The sequence below is a fragment of the Phocoena phocoena genome, unplaced genomic scaffold (assembly GCF_963924675.1).
Source record: "Phocoena phocoena unplaced genomic scaffold, mPhoPho1.1 SCAFFOLD_102, whole genome shotgun sequence".
NCBI lineage: Eukaryota > Metazoa > Chordata > Mammalia > Artiodactyla > Phocoenidae > Phocoena > Phocoena phocoena.
The window spans coordinates 390,137-409,378 of record NW_027077524.1 but is presented as its reverse complement, the minus strand read 5'-3'; the positions used below and the strand labels follow the sequence as shown (position 1 = coordinate 409,378).

At 38.8% G+C, this 19,242-nt stretch overlaps 1 protein-coding gene across 1 annotated transcript in view; it reads right to left on the bottom strand.

Annotated features, from left to right (window-relative positions):
• Positions 1–548: 548 nt before the first annotated feature.
• Positions 549–19,242, bottom strand: part of LOC136143455 (centrosomal protein of 78 kDa-like) — a gene marked incomplete at its 5' end in the record, with an annotated part of 30,234 nt that continues 11,540 nt past the window's right edge. The window contains 10 exon segments of the mRNA XM_065901441.1: positions 549–1,109; positions 1,666–1,689; positions 1,691–1,714; positions 2,037–2,208; positions 3,032–3,127; positions 3,129–3,190; positions 4,413–4,490; positions 14,511–14,649; positions 16,046–16,084; positions 17,269–17,404. Coding sequence (XP_065757513.1) covers positions 549–1,109; positions 1,666–1,689; positions 1,691–1,714; positions 2,037–2,208; positions 3,032–3,127; positions 3,129–3,190; positions 4,413–4,490; positions 14,511–14,649; positions 16,046–16,084; positions 17,269–17,404 — 1,331 coding nt within the window.

Here is a 19,242-nt window from a genome sequence, read left to right as displayed (position 1 = left end):
TCCTCAGACTCCTCATCTATAAATGGGGATGGTAATAGTTCCCTACCTCATAGTGTTGCTGTAATCCATAAACACGGTTAAGTGCCTTGGTAAATTGTTTGATGCTCTCTGGTTATTGTGAATTAAAATATGTCAATGGCTTCTGGCCATACGATTTATAATAGTTTGACAGTTAACCAAATGGTAAAACTATTCCATTTATTATTCCCATCTCTTTTTACCCCTTACCCTGTTTTGTTGTTTATGTTTTCTCCCACCACAGAGTGTTAGTTCCAGGAGAGTAAAAGCTTGATTTTGTTCACTGCTGAAAGCAATAGCACCCAGAAAAGTACTGTACATATGAAGCCCTCAGTAAACACTAGCTGAATGAATGGTGCAAACTGTCACAAGGAAAAATACACCAAAACTTTCATTATAATAAAAAGGTATAGACAGATCTTTCTCTAATGGCTTCCAGTCAAGTATTTTAAAACACCATATGCTATAATAAAAACGTAAGTAATTTATTAAAATTCGAAGGCAAAAACATAATTTTAAAAGATTTAGACCTATGTTAGGCGTGATGGAATATGGATGCTTTCTGGAAATTCACAATCAGATCCAAGAGTATCACTTTCAGAATGTTCTAGTAGACTGAGTTTACTTTTAGTTGTCTTTGAAGAAACAGTCACTATTGTACTCTCTTTCTTAACAGAAATGTGTTTTTTCGAAGACTCACTTCTAATTGGTTCATTAAGCAAAGAATTATTTTGCCCAATTCCTTTGCTTTTCTGCTTTACAGGTGAGTCAGAGCAGGAATGCAGGTCCTTCCCAGGTTGTTTCTTAGCAGAGTAGTTTTTGGTGTATTATGCTCTGGTCATTTTCTCTGAAGAAGACCTGGTATTTCTAGGTAATTCCTCTTCTTTTCTTTGACTTCCAGTTCCAGAAATGACGTCTGCTGAAGGAGAACATGTTCTAGCAATGAAATCTTCAAAAGACTCCTGCTGCTGCTCTGTGACTGCGACCCCCAGGTTGTCTTTGGAAGTTTCTAAGGCCTCCTGAGTAGAGACTGGGACATGGAAGGTGTCTACAGGCAAAGGAATCCCAGCATCACCTGTAATTTTCTGAAACTGGAGGGAAAGACAAAAGACAAGACAAAAATTCAGTGATGAACAAAGCCAACCATTAAAAAGTAGAGTTCAAAACTTCAGTGTTACTCTGTGATCTTATTATTAACACAGTCAATTGATTATTCAGAAGATTTCAGAGCCAGTTTTTCTCTAATTATATCCTGCCAAGTGATTCTCAGCTTAACCTAGTTATATATCCAAGGCTATGTATGCTACATTTTCAGACTTTGGTGACTGGGGTAGTTATTACCCATTTCCTTCCCCTCACTAAAAATAAAACCCTACTCTGTAAGAAAATTAATTTCTTTGCTATCCTCCAGGCACATGTAAACAGTATATAATATAGTTTGTGACCAGACTGTCAGTTCCCAAGACCAGTCAGTTCCCAAGACCAGTCTGAGATTGGCTGAGCTGGGCGAAGGGGGCTCCAAGTGAGGCTGGAGGAAAAGCTGACAGGCTTCCCCTCCCGTTCCCATGACCAGGTGAGTCACTGTAATATCTTACGTATCAGCTATGTCAAGATTACTTATTTTAAAAATTATATCAGTATGTGTACCTCCATTAGTATTCCTTCATGGTTAAGCTGACTGCATACAAATAGAAACCTAGATAAAATAGGACTAGAACAGACACTTATACAATTTAAAATTTGGAATATTTTCTGTAATGTTTTCTTTCTTCATTAAGGAGAGTTTGCTTTAACTCATACATTTTCTAAAGAACTTCCAGTTTTCATATGTACAACAATACAGTATCATGAAACGGGCCCACATTTACTAATCTCAGATTTGGAGAGGACTCCAGAGTCTTCTAGCTCCCGAGCATGTGAACTATTAGAGACTGACCATTATTATTTTCTCTCTGACTTGGTCATTTCCTTTTTGCTAATCACTCTTAGAATCCTTAAGTGCTGTCCTCTCCACTTACTTGGAGATTTTGCGTTGGTCCTGGGGCACTCTGCTTTGATTCTGATTTTTCTTCTTCAAGTGCCTTCTTTTCTTCTTTAGGTGGACTACTAACAGTAGAATTCATCTGGGGACGACCTAGTAAATGAAAATCTGACTGATCTATACCAGCCATTGTGGCCGGCTGCCCAAGCCTGGACCAGAGGAGGAAAGGAGAAAAGACAAAGGTTATTATAATCACAGAAGAGCAGTTTAGATTTCCCCAGACCTACAATCATGAAATACTTCTAAAATCTTAAAAGCCAACATCCTACTCCATATTACAAGCCTCTCTCTCCCCCCAATTCTCAGCCCTTTCCAGATTCATCCTCTAGGAGACATCCCACTGTCTCACTAGCAGCTTCAGCATGTACCATGCACCCCGTCCACTGCCAGTCACACCTCCAATCCCACACTTCTTTACCACCTTTCCTCCAGTTTCCAAGAATGTGTGTGTTCCTTCCTTCCCAACACCAACTCATTCACTGACAAAACACCACTCCATCAACTATCAATCTCCACTTCCCTCTTTCAGCAAAATTGCTCACGGTTGAGAACAACTGACCTATATCTTCCCTGCAGATTAATAATAATTTTTATGTCTAAGACAAAAATAACTTTAATTCAAACTTATCAAACAAGCAAAGTAAATGGAAGATAGGAAAATTCTTATCCATTCCCGAATATTTTCAATGAAAACTGCTTTCAATTTAGTCTTTAGAAAAAACTGTACCTACTAATTACTCTGTCTACAGGTTACTCTTTTATAATAGGCTCCCCACTCTACCAAAGCAGGCTCCCCTATTTGCATTTCTTAAAAAATTTAATTCCTCCTTTTAAAACATCAGCTATATTACCTGTAATTACACTAAATTTGGCTAAATATGGCCACATAAGTGATGAAAATTGCTCCAGTTCCTCAGCAAACTACCATTATAGTCGCAAAGAGAAGAACGCCATGAAGAGAAATGAACTAACCCAGCATCTTTAAGGAGATCCAAGAAAGCACGGAACTTCTGAAAAGAATTCTCAATGCTGCCCAAAACACCTTCATCATCCAGGATCATGCTTGTGGACATGAAGGGCTTCAGACAAAGAGAAATTTACATTTCTTAACTGGGCATTTTCATGTTCCAGCTATAAAAGAAGACGGAAAATGTCTGACATGATTTTTTTCTCATTGTCATCAAAAGTAGTCTTGCCTAGTTTCAAGGAACAAAACTAAAACACTCAAAATGTAATTAATCTGTAATTAACCTAACCCTCCACCACTAAAGACAGAGACCATTATCACATAATAACCAAAACCCCCAGGCACCCAACAAAGTTTCCTATATAACGCTTAGGTGGTATATAAATAAACCAAAGTTATCGTTTTATTAATGATCTTTCACAAAAGATCACATTTCTAACTGGTTCAATTCATAATGGAGCCTCATTCCACATCAGAAAATTACCTGCTTTAAGTTTCCCTTAAATTAGAAAGTGAATTATAGAATCTGATCTGAACAAAACATATTACAACTCTGCTGAATGTTAAGAATTAACTTTAGTGAACAAAATAATGCTTACGTTTAAAAGTCCTAAATCATACCCAACCCAATTTATTAAATGTACGATCACCAATGTTTTCTTTGGCTCCTTCAAAATATTCACTCCCGTGCACTCTTCCCCTTCCGCTCATCACCTATGCACTTAAAACCCCCTATAAGCTCAACTCCAGTATATCTCAGAAAGGCTGTTATGTTCATGATGCCCCCTTTGCCTTATAGAAGCAGGTGCTCACCATTTGTTGAATGAGTGTCCGCCAATCCAGTGGATATGCACTTTGAAAAATTCCTCCCTATGCTCAACCTCTGATAAAGTATATTTAGAACTTTTTAGATTATGCCCTGCTTTCATGCACATTACCTAATGTAATTCTTATAGTATATATTTTTATCTTTCATTGCATTCTTAGAAGTTTTCCAATATCTTAAATTTATTTAAATGATTCACTTTCCTAATTCATTGCCAGGAGAGTCTCATCATGTCTTTTATGCTACTGTATATATAGTATATGCACAAAAAGTGCTTTCTTGAATCAAAGAATCATGAACAGATCATAAGCTAATGTCATAAAGCGCGCGCGCACACACACACACACACACACACACACACGAGATTTTCATATTTTTAAAAACATGCTTTCTGGAATATAGATCATATGATCACTAAATACCAGTAAATGCAAAAGTCCGTATGATACAACCAATTTGCAACATATTACAGTTTTAAAGTTTACAAACCATGTGTATATGGATTAAAATCAAATCGAAATAAAACCAAAACACTCCCAAAAGTATAAGAAATTGTTTACTTCATTGACTCATTTATCAGCCTTAAGTCTTATTACTCTTTCCTCCTTTAACTGCTTTAGGCACTCCTCCAGTTTTTCCTAAACAAACAGAGTAAATGTTATAACTAATTCGTAGTATAATATCCAAAAGCCTTTCCAGCTATAGGACTCATCAGGATTTAGGGGCAGAGCCAGAAGTGAACTCAGATTTTAGTCTGCTACTGGTAATATCATCCCATGCTAGTGAAATGAATTATCAAAATCTATCAAATTAGCATAGTAAAGATTTATTTAAATTCCACTTTTTCCAACATAAATTTGTGGCAGCCCACCATAAAAGGCATATGCGTATAACATAGCAAGTCAGAAATAAATAGTTAAGAACAAGAAAGAAAAGTTCTGTTTTTATTTGTGGGTCTCTTTATAGTAGGAACTCCTATTAATGAACACGCTTAACACACCTGAATTGCATAATTGCAGATTCAAAAGCATGGCCTCTCCCGTTGCAGAGCACAGGCTCCAGACGCGCAGGCTCACGGGCCCAGCCGCTCCGCGGCACGTGGGATCTTCCCGGACCGGGGCACGAACCCGTGTCTCCTGTATCGGCAGGCGGACTCTCAACCACTGCGCCACCGGGGAAGCCCTCAAAAGCATTTTTTAAAAAAGTAATCACTTTATTTTTTTTTTTATTGCGGTACATGGGCCTCTCACTGTTGTGGCCTCTCCCATTGCAGAGCACAGGCTCCAGACGCGCAGACTCAGCGGCCATGGCTGACGGGCCCAGCCACTCCGCGGCAAGTGAGATCTTCCCCGGATCGGGCACGAACCCGTGTCCCCTGCATCGGCAGGCAGGCGGACTCTCAACCACTGCACCACCAGGGAGGGAAGCTCCAAAAGTAATCACTTTTAAAGCAATTTACAGTCAAGCACTGTTCCTGGAGTTCCCTGGGCATTAAATCTAATCATCAAAACCCTAAGAGGGGGCTTCCCTGATGGCGCAGTGGTTAAGAATCTGCCTGCCAGTGCAGGGGACACGGGTTCGAGCCCTGGTCTGGAGAGATCCCACGTGCCTCGGAGCAACTAAGCCTGTGCGCCGCGACTACTGAACCTACGCTCTAGAGCCCCCCAGTCACAACTACTGAAGCCTGCGCGCCTAGAGCCCGTGCTCCGCAACAAGAGAAACCACCGCAATGAGAAGCCTGCACACCACTGCGAAGAGTAGCCCCCGCTCGACACAAGTAGAGAGAGTCCGAGAGCAGTATCAAACCCGGCACAGCCAAAAACAGATAAATAAAATAAATTTATTTAAAAAACAAACCGTACGAGGAAAGAACAATCACTAACTCCATGTTATTTTACAGATGAGGGAAACAGAGGCAGAGAAGTAGAGTAAGTAGAGCAGCACAGCCAAGGTCACACCACTAAGTAGCAGAGCCACACTGTGGACTCAGGAAGCTGGGTGCCATTCCTGCTCACGGAGGTGGTAGTCTTCCCATTCACCAAGGTCACTGAAATAAAATGAACAGTGATAAACTCCCTTAGGAGTTTCAGGAAATAAGACACTTCGGTCCGTGAAGTGGGGACACTGCTTGCAATAGGCAGAATTCTAACAGAGCCCCTAAGACTCCTACTTACTGAAGTACACAAACCTTCCACTTATCCAATCAAACTCTAAATCTAGGTGCTGCAGTGAAGGGATTTTGCAGATGGAATTAAGGTTCAAAATCAGTTGATTTTTTTAAGATAGGGAGATTATTCTAGGTGGATGTGACCTACTCAGGCACCCCATGAAAAGGACCTGAACTCTTCCTGAATGGAAGTACAAAAGGGACAAGAGGGAGACTCTCCATTGCTGGCTCTGAATAAGTCCAATGCTGTGGCAGGGAAGGCAAGTGAGAGGCCTCTAGGAGCTGAGACTGTCCCCCGAATGACAGCCAGCAAGGAAATGGGGACCTCTGTCCTGCAACTGCAGAATCTGAATTATGCCAACAAGCTGAAGAAGCTTGGAGCCATTCTTTCCCAGAGCCTCTGGATGCTAACACAGCCAGACTGACATCTTGATTTCAGCTCTGTGACCCACACAAACTATGGTGAACATCCAACGTTTGGGACTCAATGTCTTACACTTAAATTTCACGTGCTTTAACACTCTCAGGAGGGAACTCACATGTTCCCGTGTGTATCTGAGCAGGAAACCCAGTCACGCTGTGCCTGGACTTCTGACCTGCAGAACTGTGAGCTAGTCCAATAGGTATTGTTTTCAGTCAGTACGAGTGTAGTAAAAGAATCAATATCCTACTCAACCTCCAGGTTCGTGAACAAAATAAACGACTGTCATTGTTTTAGGCCACTGTTTCGGGGTGGTTTCTTATGCAGCGATAAACAATCAGAATTCCTATACTTATGAAAACAGTACGGTATATTTATACCTTTTAACTGCTTTGAACAATCACTTAAAGAATGAGGAACTCTATTATATGCCATCATTGGGAGAGGAGCTGGTATCACTTTCTGGAGAGTAACTCTTGGTACCTAACAATAATCCTACATCAGGAGTTTACCCTAAGGAAATCAAAGATGTGGGCCAAGATTTATCTACCAACATGATGTCATAAGATTGTTTACAACCAAACCCTAGAAGAACGCCAAGAGCCTCCAAATTGGGACTGGTTTAAAGAAAAACAGCTCACCGTCTGAAGGAATGCGCTATGAAGCCACTAAGAAAATGACAAGAGGTCTCAAACAGAGTTAATGAATGGGCTTCAGGAGTTCTACATTCATAATATATCTGTGCGTTTTTCCTGGGAGATGATGCGTAAGCTTAATCAAATTCTCTGATGTAGAAGAGTATTTAGTGACATGGCAAAATATTTTTGATACTTTTTTAAGACAAAAGAGCAGATTAGGTGTGTGTACATGCAGAGGTGGCTTCTATTTCCTTCAAGAAGCTGTTCATTGTTTACAAACATTTGCTCAATGAACATATATTTTTATATTCAGAACATGTTTAAAAAATTGAGAGTCTAAGAACTTCAAATTCTTTAATGTTTCATTACTAAAGCCAGTCAAGTTTTCAATGGGGAAAAAGGAAAAAAAATGCAAAATTCCTCTACTTTTAATATGATGGTTTAATCAATCTTCTAATTGTGTTAGAAGTGTTAAATTTTTGTGAAAAAGTGTATCCTCCTCCAACAAAGTATTCATAATTCATGTCCCTTACATGGAAATATGGAACCAAAAAAGTTAGAAAGTAAAATTGCTTGATATTCTATTACTTAAGTAAGACTAATGATAAGGCTTTGGAATAATTTTCCTTCCTGTCATCTGCTCTCCTTCCTCCCTTCTGTACACCGGCTAGGGTGATTTTTCTGGGACAAAGCTTCCATCATATTGGATATCAAATTTTATGTTCAACTTTTCTCCATTTAACATTGAAATCAATCATTTCTCATATAATCAGGGGATTCATAACCTTGATTTTTTTTTGTGGGCTACAAAATATTCCACTGAGTGGGTTTACTGGTTAACCATTTTACACATTTAAATTCTTTCCAACTTTTCAATATTATCAGACAATAACCGTTTTTATGCACGAAAGCTTTTTTCCATATTGAGAATAACGTTCTTACAGTAAATCCATAAAAATGAGTTTGAGATCAAAGCAAATGAACATTTTTAAGGCTCTGAGGTACCTGTCTCCAAACTTCTTTCCAAAAGATTTCTGAGATTTTACACTGCCATCAGTGATGTATCACTTGGTATATAACCTCTACTATAACTGTTGGCTTACTTCCTCACTTAGAGTGCAAGTTATTTGAAGATAGGGGGTGTATTTTATTAAGTGTTTATCCCCAGCACCTGTGCCTAGTACAACGTAGACGGTCAATAAATAATTGCTTAATAAGGAAAATCCCTGCCAATACAAGATGTACGTGTGTGAAAGACAGACTATGTTTTTCTCTAACTGGATAGATGAAAACTTGTCATCTTCTTTAATGTGCAATTTTTTTGCTTATAATTAGTAATTAAATTTCTCTTTTAGATTATATTGTAAAAATTCAGATTCTCTGAGACAAATGGGCCTGGCACTACCCATTAGCTATATAACCTTGGACAAGTTCTATAACTCTAGGCCTCAACCTCCTCATCTATAAAATGGAGATAAGCTCCCACATCACAGAGCTCTTGTGAGGATTACATGAGTTAAAACACATATAAAATTAGAAGAGTGCTTGGTACATAGAATATGTTCAATTAATGCTGAATGAATGAACATGCGAATGCAAACAGTAGTGAAGGGCTTAAAATGAAATGGTCTCATCCCACTCCCACATCCAGCACTCAAGAAGCGACCGATTCTTTACGCAGGTTTTTAATTGTAAAATACGATATGTGTACTGAGAAGTGCACAGAACAAAACTGTCAATGTGACAAATAAAAAGAGAATACTTACATAAACACTACTCGAATCTGAAAGTATTGATACTTGTCAGCATCTCAACCCCCCCCCCCATATCTTTTTCTCATCACAAGCTCCTTCCCTCTTCCAGGTTAAACACCATCCTCATTTCCTGACAATCATTTCCTTTAACCTGCATGCATCCCTAACAAAAGAGTTTAGTTTTGTCAACATCTAACTTTATGTAGAGGATCATAGTATAGGAAGTCTTTTCTATCTTATTTCTTTCTCTCAACGTTGCTTTAAAAAATTCATCCACATTGCTGCCTGTAGCTCTAGTTCATTCAATTTTATTGCTGGATAGTTTTCCCACTGTACGAATACACAAAATTTATTTAATTTTTGACTCTTAATGGACATTTGGTTTGTTTTCAGTTTGTGCTAATGCAAATCATGGACAGGAATCCTGCTGTACCGGTTATTCTGGTGCATTTACACAGGGCGGGGGTGAGGGCTGCTGGCTCACAGGCTATTTATATACCTTCAGTTGATGGGAGAGTGCTAAATGCTTTCCAAAGTAGTTGTGTCGATTTATACTTCAGTATAAACAGGGTAGAAGATTCTCATAGTACTTCAGGTCTACAATACCTGATACTACCAGACTTTATTTATGTATTTGTCAATCTGATTGGCATGTAGTTTCCTTGGTTTTGACTCACTTTTCTCTTATTACTTAATGCAGTCATACACTTTTCTGTGTTTACTGGCTGTTTGGATTTCCTTTTTCATGAGGTTTACGTCAATATTGTTATTTTTTATTTATTTTTTATTACTATTTATTTATTTTTGGCTGTGTTGGGTCTTCGTTGCTGCGTGCAGTCTTTCTCTAGTTGCGGCGAGCGGGGGCTACTCTTCATTCCTGTGGCTTCTCTTGTTATGGAGCACAGGATCTAGGCACGCGGGCTTCAGTAGTTGTGACACGTGGGCTCAGTAGTTGTGGTTCACAGGCTCTAGGGCGTAGGCTCCGTAGTTGTGGCGCATGGGCTTCGCTGCTCCGCAGCATGTGGGATCTTCCCGGACCAGGGCTCGAACCCGTGTCCCCTGCCTTGGCAGGCAGATTCTTAACCACTGCGCCACCAGGGAGGTCCAACTATTGTTATTTTGAATTCTTCTCCATTTCCACGTAATACTCTTACATGACTATTTTCTCACTAAACTGGAGGCATTATCTGTTCACTTTCTAACTTACTAATAAGGGTTTAGTTCCTTTACACTCTTTCCTATGTCCACACTGCTCTGTAAAGTTATGTCATCATGAGTTATTCCACTGTTCATGATCTCTTTGACTTGTAGTGATATACTTAAAAACCTACATTGTTGATCAACTATAAACTCTCTCAACGTCATGCTTTGTAAAATGAGGACATTCATACCATCTTCCCTTTTTTCTACCTCCTGTTTACCTTCCAAACCTAGCTTTTACGTTGTCAAAGTTGAAATTTATATTCTGTTCTATGTGCAGTTAAGTCTTCTGTTATTCGAGAGTCAGTAAGGAGTAAGGTTTAAGAGAACAGGCAGAGAGCCTAAACTCAAAGCCTCGATCCAACCTTAAAACAGGTACAGCCTGGGCAAGTTCCTTCCTTGTCTTAGTTACCTGTTCTCAAAAGTGGGAATGGGCCATCCCTGGTGGCACAGTGGTTCGGAGTCCGCCTGCCGATGCAGGGGACACGGGTTTGTGCCCCGGTCTGGGAGGATCCCACATGCCGCGGAGCGGCTGAGCCCGTGAGCCATGGCCGCTGGGCCGGCGCGTCCAGAGCCTGTGCTCTGCAACGGGAGAAGCCATAACAGTGAGAGGCCCGTGTACTGCAAAAAAAAAAAAAGTGGGAATGATATTAGCACCAACCTCATAAGGCTATTCAGAGGATTAAATGAGTTAATATACGCAAAAACACTTAGAGCCCAATATATACTAAGTACATACTAGTACACAATACATTTCAGTACATACCAACTTAATACTAATACATACTAAGTATAGTTTAGTTATTAGTGATTACATGCAAGTTGACGATAAAAGCTGCAAACCAAGACAGTATTGCCATTATTGCAATTAAATTAATATTGCCCACTGCAGATGTACTGTGTCTCTGTGTACAGACTACACCTTGTTCCATACTGTGGCAGTGTCACTGCCCTTGTGCAGGGTGACCACATACCCCAAGCCGCCTTGGGCTGTTCCAGTTTATACCTGTTGTCCTGATGTTACAGCATTAGAGCGCCTCCTTACACTATTGAAGTGTAAGGAGTTTGGACAAGTTCTGGTTTGGACAACAAATTAGATAGGTGGTCATTACCCCTGTGTGTCACTGAAAAGGGGGACATCTATAGTGTCAAGTTTAAGTGGATTCTTCTCTTCCTCACCAATAGTACGTTAAAAATCAATGATAGTTTAGTTTGCTTCATGTTTATGTCCATATAGCCTTTTCTCCTCTGGAGTTCAAGTTCCTTCTCCTCTTCCTCTCCCTCCTCCCTTCCAACAGTGCCTAATACCAAGTAAGTATAATATGCCTCAAGGTGTTTCTAAGCTCTCAATCACACAATCAATAGAAGCCTCTCCACTCTAGACTAGCTGCAATCTGCACCGAATCCCCTATTACCTTCCTTCTTGGTTTATTGCCTCATTTTGCTGGATTATTTCTATAAATAGCTTAAGGTGTAGCAAAGGAGGTCAATTTTTCAAATTTCTTTGTGTACAAAATATCTTCTTCAGCCTCCACTTATGACTGATAGTTTGGCTGGATACAAACCCCTAGGGTGAAAATTATGTGCCTGAAAAACTTCGGAGGTATCTTTCTTTTTTTTTTTTTTTTTTTTTTTTTTGCGGTACACAGGCCTCTCACCGCTGTGGCCTCGCCCGTTGCGGAGCACAGGCTCCGGACGCGCAGGCTCAGCGGCCATGGCTCACGGGCCCAGCCACTCCACGGCACGTGGGATCTTCCCGTACCGGGGCACGAACCCGTGTCCCCTGCATCGGCAGGCGGACTCTCAACCACTGCGCCACCAGGGAAGCCCTGGAGGTATCTTTCTAATGCCTTCCAGGATCCATGGTGCTGATGACAAGTATGATAAGGTCAGATTTTAACTCTTTTTTTTGCAGTACGCGGGCCTCTCACTGTTGTGGCCTCTCCCGCTGCAGAGCACAGGATGCGGACGTGCAGGCTCAGCGGCCATGGCTCACAGGCCTAGCTTCTCCGCAGCATGTGGGATCTTCCCCGACCGGGGCATGAACCCGTGTCCCCTGCACCGGCAGGCGGACTCTCAACCACTGCGCCACCAGGGAAGCCCTTAACTCCTTTTTTTAGGTGGGCAGTATTTTTCTCTCGGGAATGGATGTATCCTCTCAGTATTTTATTCTATTTTATTTTTTCAGTATTTTACAGTTTCACAATGAAGGGTGCCTAGGTATGAGTCTATTCTTGCTCATCTTGTGTAACTATTTTCAGTCTGAGGCCTGATGTCTACTTTCAGCTGTGGGGAATTTTGTTGCCCTTTGACAGCTTCCTTCCATTTTTTTTCTGGGTCTGGAGTTTCTAATAGTAACATGTTGGATCTCCCAGATGCAGCCTCTCTAACATATTTCTATCACATTTTCCATTATGTCTTTCTTTTTTATATACTGAGAAATTTTTAAAATTCCTACTGAATTTATTTCAGCAACCATATTTTCATTTCCAAGAGACCTCTCGCTTTCTGACCATTCTCTTTTTAATTAACACCCTAATCTTATTTTATAGTTGCTAGCTCTTTTTAAACCTCTCTCAGGATACTAATTAGGGTTTTTTCTTAAATTATTTTGTTCCCTAAATTGTCCCTGGTCCTACTAGGATACGTTTTCACTCTTTTTCCCCCTCTCACGTTGGAAGCTTTACTCAACTATCAGGCAAATGACAGTTACTTTCTATTTAAGAATGAGTGCAGAAAGCTCCCTGAAGTCAATGATTGATTGGTTTCTTATGCAGGAAAAAGCGGGGAGTAACTGTAATAGGATCTCCCCCAAACACAATTTTCTAGGGTGTAAAAACTCACACTAGCTGCCCTAGTTCTCGCCAGTTTCACTGGTTTCAAAATGAAATCATCTCATTTCAGGAGTGTGAGGGCAGGGCTGGGAGTCCACTCCTCCAAACACAACCCTTCAATGAGCTCCCCTATTTCAGTCCCACTTTTAACTAACTCCACCCTCTCTCCTACAGGCGCATCTGAGCATGGGCCTACTTCTGCAGGTGGGGTCAGAATCCTCCTCCATTGCAGGTGGTCACTGTGCATATTCTAGGTGATGCTTTTCCTCTGTTCTACTGCTTCAGTTTCACACTCTTCCACTTGTCTTCCGTCTTTCAAAACTATGTTGAAATCTCTTGATTCTTGTGGGCTTATATACTTAAACACTTTGATACCATCATTGTAGTGTCTTGTGAAAACGGAGAAGAGCTAAAAGGGTTCTCAGTGCCTTCTGAATCTGCTATTCTGTGGTCCAGTGTTTAAACTTCTTGGTCTTCCCCAGTGTCTATCATTGCTTTTAGAAATACAATCTCCTGGTCTATTCGTGAAGGAAATGAATACATCACATCTAAAATGACAAGGAAGGCGGGTTAGATGCTCTAGGGTCTTGTTGTACTCTGCCATTTACTAATAAACCACTACGTGCTACAAATTGTAGGTGCTCATTTATAAAACGAAAGGGGGTAACCCTACACGAACTATAGATTTCTCCTACTCTAACATTTCATAATTTTCTAAGTTCTTTTCTTAAAATTTCTCTATACTATCATTAATTTTAATTAAAAAAATAAAAATCTAACTTTCTCTTTTGAAAATCAAAGAGTAATTCCCATAGTCCTACAATAATGGGATAATTAGTTCTGAAACCTGTCAAGTTTCATATGAAAAGAAAATCACATTAAATACTTTTAAAAAATTAAACATGAACTTTGTAGCACAAAGACAAGGTCCCCCAAAATGTTGTTCCTTTATTTACTAGAAATGTTCAGCTCTGCATTCAAGTTGAAAAAAAAAGAAACATATTATTTTTGAGGTACAAAAATTTCTTATGAAAATCAATTTTTCTTTTCTGTCCGTACAAACAAAAGTATGGAATGACATTAGAGGTCAGGTTTAGTTGGTAATAGAATGTAGCTTCTTGATATTTTTTATTTTAGGAAAGGAGAATATCAACATCAAAACTTTTTTTTTTACTTTTATTTAAAATGAGGCCATATTTTCCTCTTATAAAAACAGAGTTCAACTAGAACTGTCAATTTTCTCACCTGTAAAACAAGAACACTGAATCAGCTGACTATATTCATTCAGAACTCAATTTCTTTATTGTATGATCACTATCACCTTAGTGATAGGTGTTTAGCTATCATATTTATATCATAAATAAGATAGCTAAACACCAGCAACTGATTACATACATCGCCTAAATCTAATATACTAAGGTTCTAAGGAAAGGAAAATATATTACTAACAACATGTTTTGATTTTTATTTCTTAGAGTTCAAATGTCCACCATTCACCTTGGTCTAAGCTTAAGGAACCATTCAAGGGGATACAAGGCAGATGGGAGGGGAAAATAGAACCCTCACACAAGCTGTGCCGTGTTGCAATCAGGCTTCCATTTGAAAAATAATCTTCTCTATAGCTTTAAAGTGATAACTTTGTACCTGCAGTGCTTCTTGTTTCAAACGGATTTTCTCTGGCTCTTCCTGAACACTTTCTGAGGAATCATCGACCTCTTCGATTTCTGAGGAGGAAGGACTCTCTACTGTCACAGTCACAGGAAATTCTGATGGATCTGAGTGTCTGAAGAAGAAGATAGGAAATCACAGAGTTGTTACACTAAAGTGCAAAGAAAGAAGACAAGATTGTAAAAAAAGATAACACAAGCCAGATCCAAATATTAGAGGACATTTAACAAAAGTGATCTGAGCTATCATTATTTATAAATGTCTCTCACTGCTCCTTAGTCTAAAACAGGCAATGACTAAGTAAAATTACAGGAACTTATTTTTGCTATGTTACTGTACAGACCTCTGTTGTACATGGTTAGGATTAGTAATGGGAATTGCCCATATTATTTGATTAAGTTTCTTTCACAGAAGCCAAGTGAAGAGCCAAGGTAAACATTTTTTCTCAGATCGACTTTATACTGCAAATGAAAAATTTATTCTTCACCATCAGACACAAACAGTCTGGAAGAAAATGTAGTTTTTCAGAGGAAAATACATCAGTAAAGGGACTGATGAATAATCAGAAAGTCAACATATCTAAGTTGGGAATAATAGACATTAGAATTTTAAAAAAGAAATCACATACACAACTAAAACTAACCCATCAAAAAGTTCATCTTCTCACCACACTTAAGCCAAAACTAGGGTAACAGTAATACAATTCTCCCATCAAGATTCACTGCCACTGCAATGTTGTTTAATAGGACAGTTCCAAACATTTAAAACCTGACCTGGCCACAACCCCATAAAAGTCTACAGATCATAAAGAAGTGTGCTGGGATTATATAACCACGCAGAAGACAAGTCACTAGGACATCATTTTGACAACAAGCAGCAAACCCTGCAGCACAGGAAAACCGTAACAGGAGAACGAGGTGCACACCTCTCTCTCTGGGCATGCAAGGGCAGGACTGACACCCAAGATGTCAGCAGTGGTGCCTTTCACAGAGCAACTATGCAGTCTCCCAGAACCACTGGGAAGGAGAATCTGATACTGACAGTATTAGCTTGCCATGAGGCCATAAGCGAGGGAATGTGTGTGGCCTTGGTGAGAGAGCAGAGGTTTGGGAGATGTTGCTTTATATTGGCTTTCAGATCAGGAATTTGTACATAGAGCCCGCAAACAACGTTTCTTGAAAACATGTGAACATTCTTCAGTATGAGAGCTCCATGTGAGGGGTCAGAAATGGCACTCAAGTTCGTTTCACTGGGTAACAGCTGATTTGCGGACTGGAAAACAGGCTTCCTTGTTTACAGGCATAACCACAAGGCTGCCAGTTGTGTGCCAAATCCACACAACTACACAGTTGCATTGGGAGAGTGACCAAACATGTTTTACATGGATTTATTTCAGAGAGGGAAATGCTTCTTGTAAGGCTCTGTCAGTTTAAAAAGCAAGGAGAATGACCATCCACCTTTCCCAATTCAAGCCCTATATATCATAAATATGATAGCTAAACACCAGCAACGGATTACATACATCACGAGCTTTGATGAATGGAAAGCCCCTAAAAAGATATCAACAAAACGAAGTTAGATTTTCATGTAAATACATCACCAGTTAAACCCAGTTAATACAACTATTTAGTATTATGTACAGTATCCACACAGAATTGTGTATAAAAATAAATAAGCTCAAAACAAGGACCTGGAGGGCTCTGCTATGGAGAAAACTGAACAGAATTCAGCTGACTGGCTCAGTAATAACTCTGAACTGCTGAGAGACCCCTTCAGTTCCTACGTTCAGGATGCTTGAGATTTCAGTCTCACTTCTTTAAATGGTGATATTAATCATTCTCTAATTTACCACCCTCTGTGAGGAGGATGGACCTGAGATTAAGTGTCTCAGGAAGAAGATAGGAAACCACAAAGTTGTTAAACTCAAGTGCAAAGACTGGGGATTCAACACTATAGTTTATGCCACAGCAATTCACATTACCATTTAAAAAAAAGTAGTCGGTTGTCCAATGGGGATTCTAAACATCCATTTAACATGAGCAATTGAACAGATGTTTTACACAGTAACTACTTCAAGTACTATTTAAAATCAATTCTCTTTGTTTTCTTAAGCAATTGTTAATCCCCAATTTCGTGAATACTACTAAGTCACTTGAAAATCATCTAGAGCAATCTATTTCACTTAGCAAGCCTAAAGCTATAGTTCAACCATTTTATTTACTGTTCTGTGACAAAAATTACTATGAACAGCCATCCCCTGGATAAGGAATCAGGTAAAGCTAATTTGACTCACTAAATCTGATTTACTGAGTTAATAAGCCAATTGTTTTAGAATAGGTCTAATGAATAATTTTCATCCATTCTGTATTAAACTACTTCCCATGTCTAAAATGTCTTTTTGCCCATTCGTACATATCCAAATTCCTACTTCTGTGCTGTAGGGCTTCACGCAACTACACCTGCCTTTAATGAAACTTTTCTCCCATGCACAACTGGTGATGATTTTAGTCTCCTCAAGACTCCCACGGGGTTAGCTCTGTTGTGACACTTGAGAAACTACTTGAAACTCCCAATCACTTTTTGTTTTTCTTCCTTAGAGGGCTCATTAGGCAGAAGCCATGTGTGAGTTATCTTTTTTCCTCTATAGAAAGCACCAGAGACCGCTCACATAACAGAAGTTCCAAAATAAAGGACTCTGAATGATTGAAAAAGACAGGGAATGCAAACACGTTACCTGTTGCTCTTTGCACGTTCTGCAGTACGCCACGGCCAGAAACCAAACACACCAGGTGGTAGAGGTTCAGGACCATAACGTTCTTTACCAGCAGAGTGTTTCCTTCCATTACTTACAGGTTGCTTTGCGGCCAAGCCTATGTTTGACAAAGCATAAAAAGAAGGAATCAAGATGCACCAAAGGTCTACAGAGCAACTGTCACATGAGTACACTTTGAAAGGAATCAAACAGGGACTTGACAATGATGCCAAGGCCATTAAAAAGAGGATCGTTTTGTACAAAGGTTTTACATAAGCCAGCATTTTTGAAAAATATAAGTTCTCTACAGTAACAAGTTATTTTAACTAAAACAAAAGTATTGAGATGTGCAGAAATGCAAAAATAAATTTTTAAAATAATCCCGAAGTATGATACATTTTATGTATTATGCAGAAACACTCAAGTTTACTGAATCTTAGAACACCTTTGGCATTTCTGAATCTCAAGGACACAGAAACACAGATACACCCATGACTTCTGCCAAACAGAATCTTCAGAATTAGACCAAAATTTCAATTTAAGATGAATTTTTCTATGTAAAAACAATAAAAGTTATAAGGCTGCAAGTTGCTGGGTGATAGGGGAATCAATGTTACTCTCCTATAAGCCCGTCAACCTTCACTGCTCCTTTGATTTCATACAGAAAACACACAAAAAAACAAATGAAACCCACTGGATAAAAGAGTGAAATGTGGAGACTTATCCTATATTTCAGTAGTAAAGAGGCAAGTATCTTTATATGAAATATTTGTTTGCAAAAACTAGACCTACATGTTAATATTTTACTTACAACAAGCCACATATTAAAATTCACATTTAAATATTTAATTTGAATTTACTGAAAACAAACATCATAGGTTAAAATGGTTATATTTATCCTTCAAAGCTACTATATTTTGTTATTTTATTTATTTTAATAGATCTTTATTGGAGTATAATTGCTTCACAATTCTGTGTTAGTTTCTGTTACACAACAAAGCGAATCAGCCATATGCATACACATGTCCCCATATCCCCTCTCTCTTGAGCCTCCCTCCCACCCTCCCTATCCCACCCCTCTAGGTCATCGCAAAGCACCGAGCTGATCTCTCTGTGCTATGCTGTTGCTTTCTACTATAGTTTAGCAACATTAGGATGTAGGGTAAATTGTAGTGTATGTGGTAATATAGGACAAATATTTCATAGAGTGTAGCTTATTGATAATCAGCACACGATCCTGTGTGATTTACATGCCTCTTAAAAATATATAGGAGCTCAGTTCATTTTGTGCTATTTTATTGTGTTTTTTAACTTAATTACAGTCAAAAAAAATGTTTGTATGCATGTGGTTTGTATGTGTATACCCTTCCTTTACTTTCAGAAACGAATGCAAATACATTTGTATTAAAAGTTTTTTAAATTACACTTTTCTTGTTAGGAGATAAAAAAAATTTCTAATAAAAGTTCCCATCTTTTTTTAGGCATACAAAATGACAATATAAATGTGACACAATTCACACCATTATTTCACCCTATACTCACCAGGATCTAGGTATATACCCAGATACTGACTGGATTACCTCTATGTCTCCAAATAACTGAGGCAAATAGAAAAAAAAAGCCCAAGAAATAAAATTACTCTTAAAATAGCTCAATGAGTTTGTATATTTCAGTTATATTTCCACTTTGTTTCATCATGCTAAATAAAAAAAAAACGTTTAACTGTTTTCTTCTCATTCCATGATGCCCTATTATATACCACCAGGTACTAATTTTACAGAATTCCTAATATACATGCTTTATTAATATATATATTTCCATTTCTAATATCATAGCAAAAGTCAACTTAGCTATTTTAAGAATACTGTACACATGATATAAATTTTTAATAATATCTAATTAGTGTGATACCACAAATCTTAACTTCTTTGTATGTACTATTTGATTAAAATATCA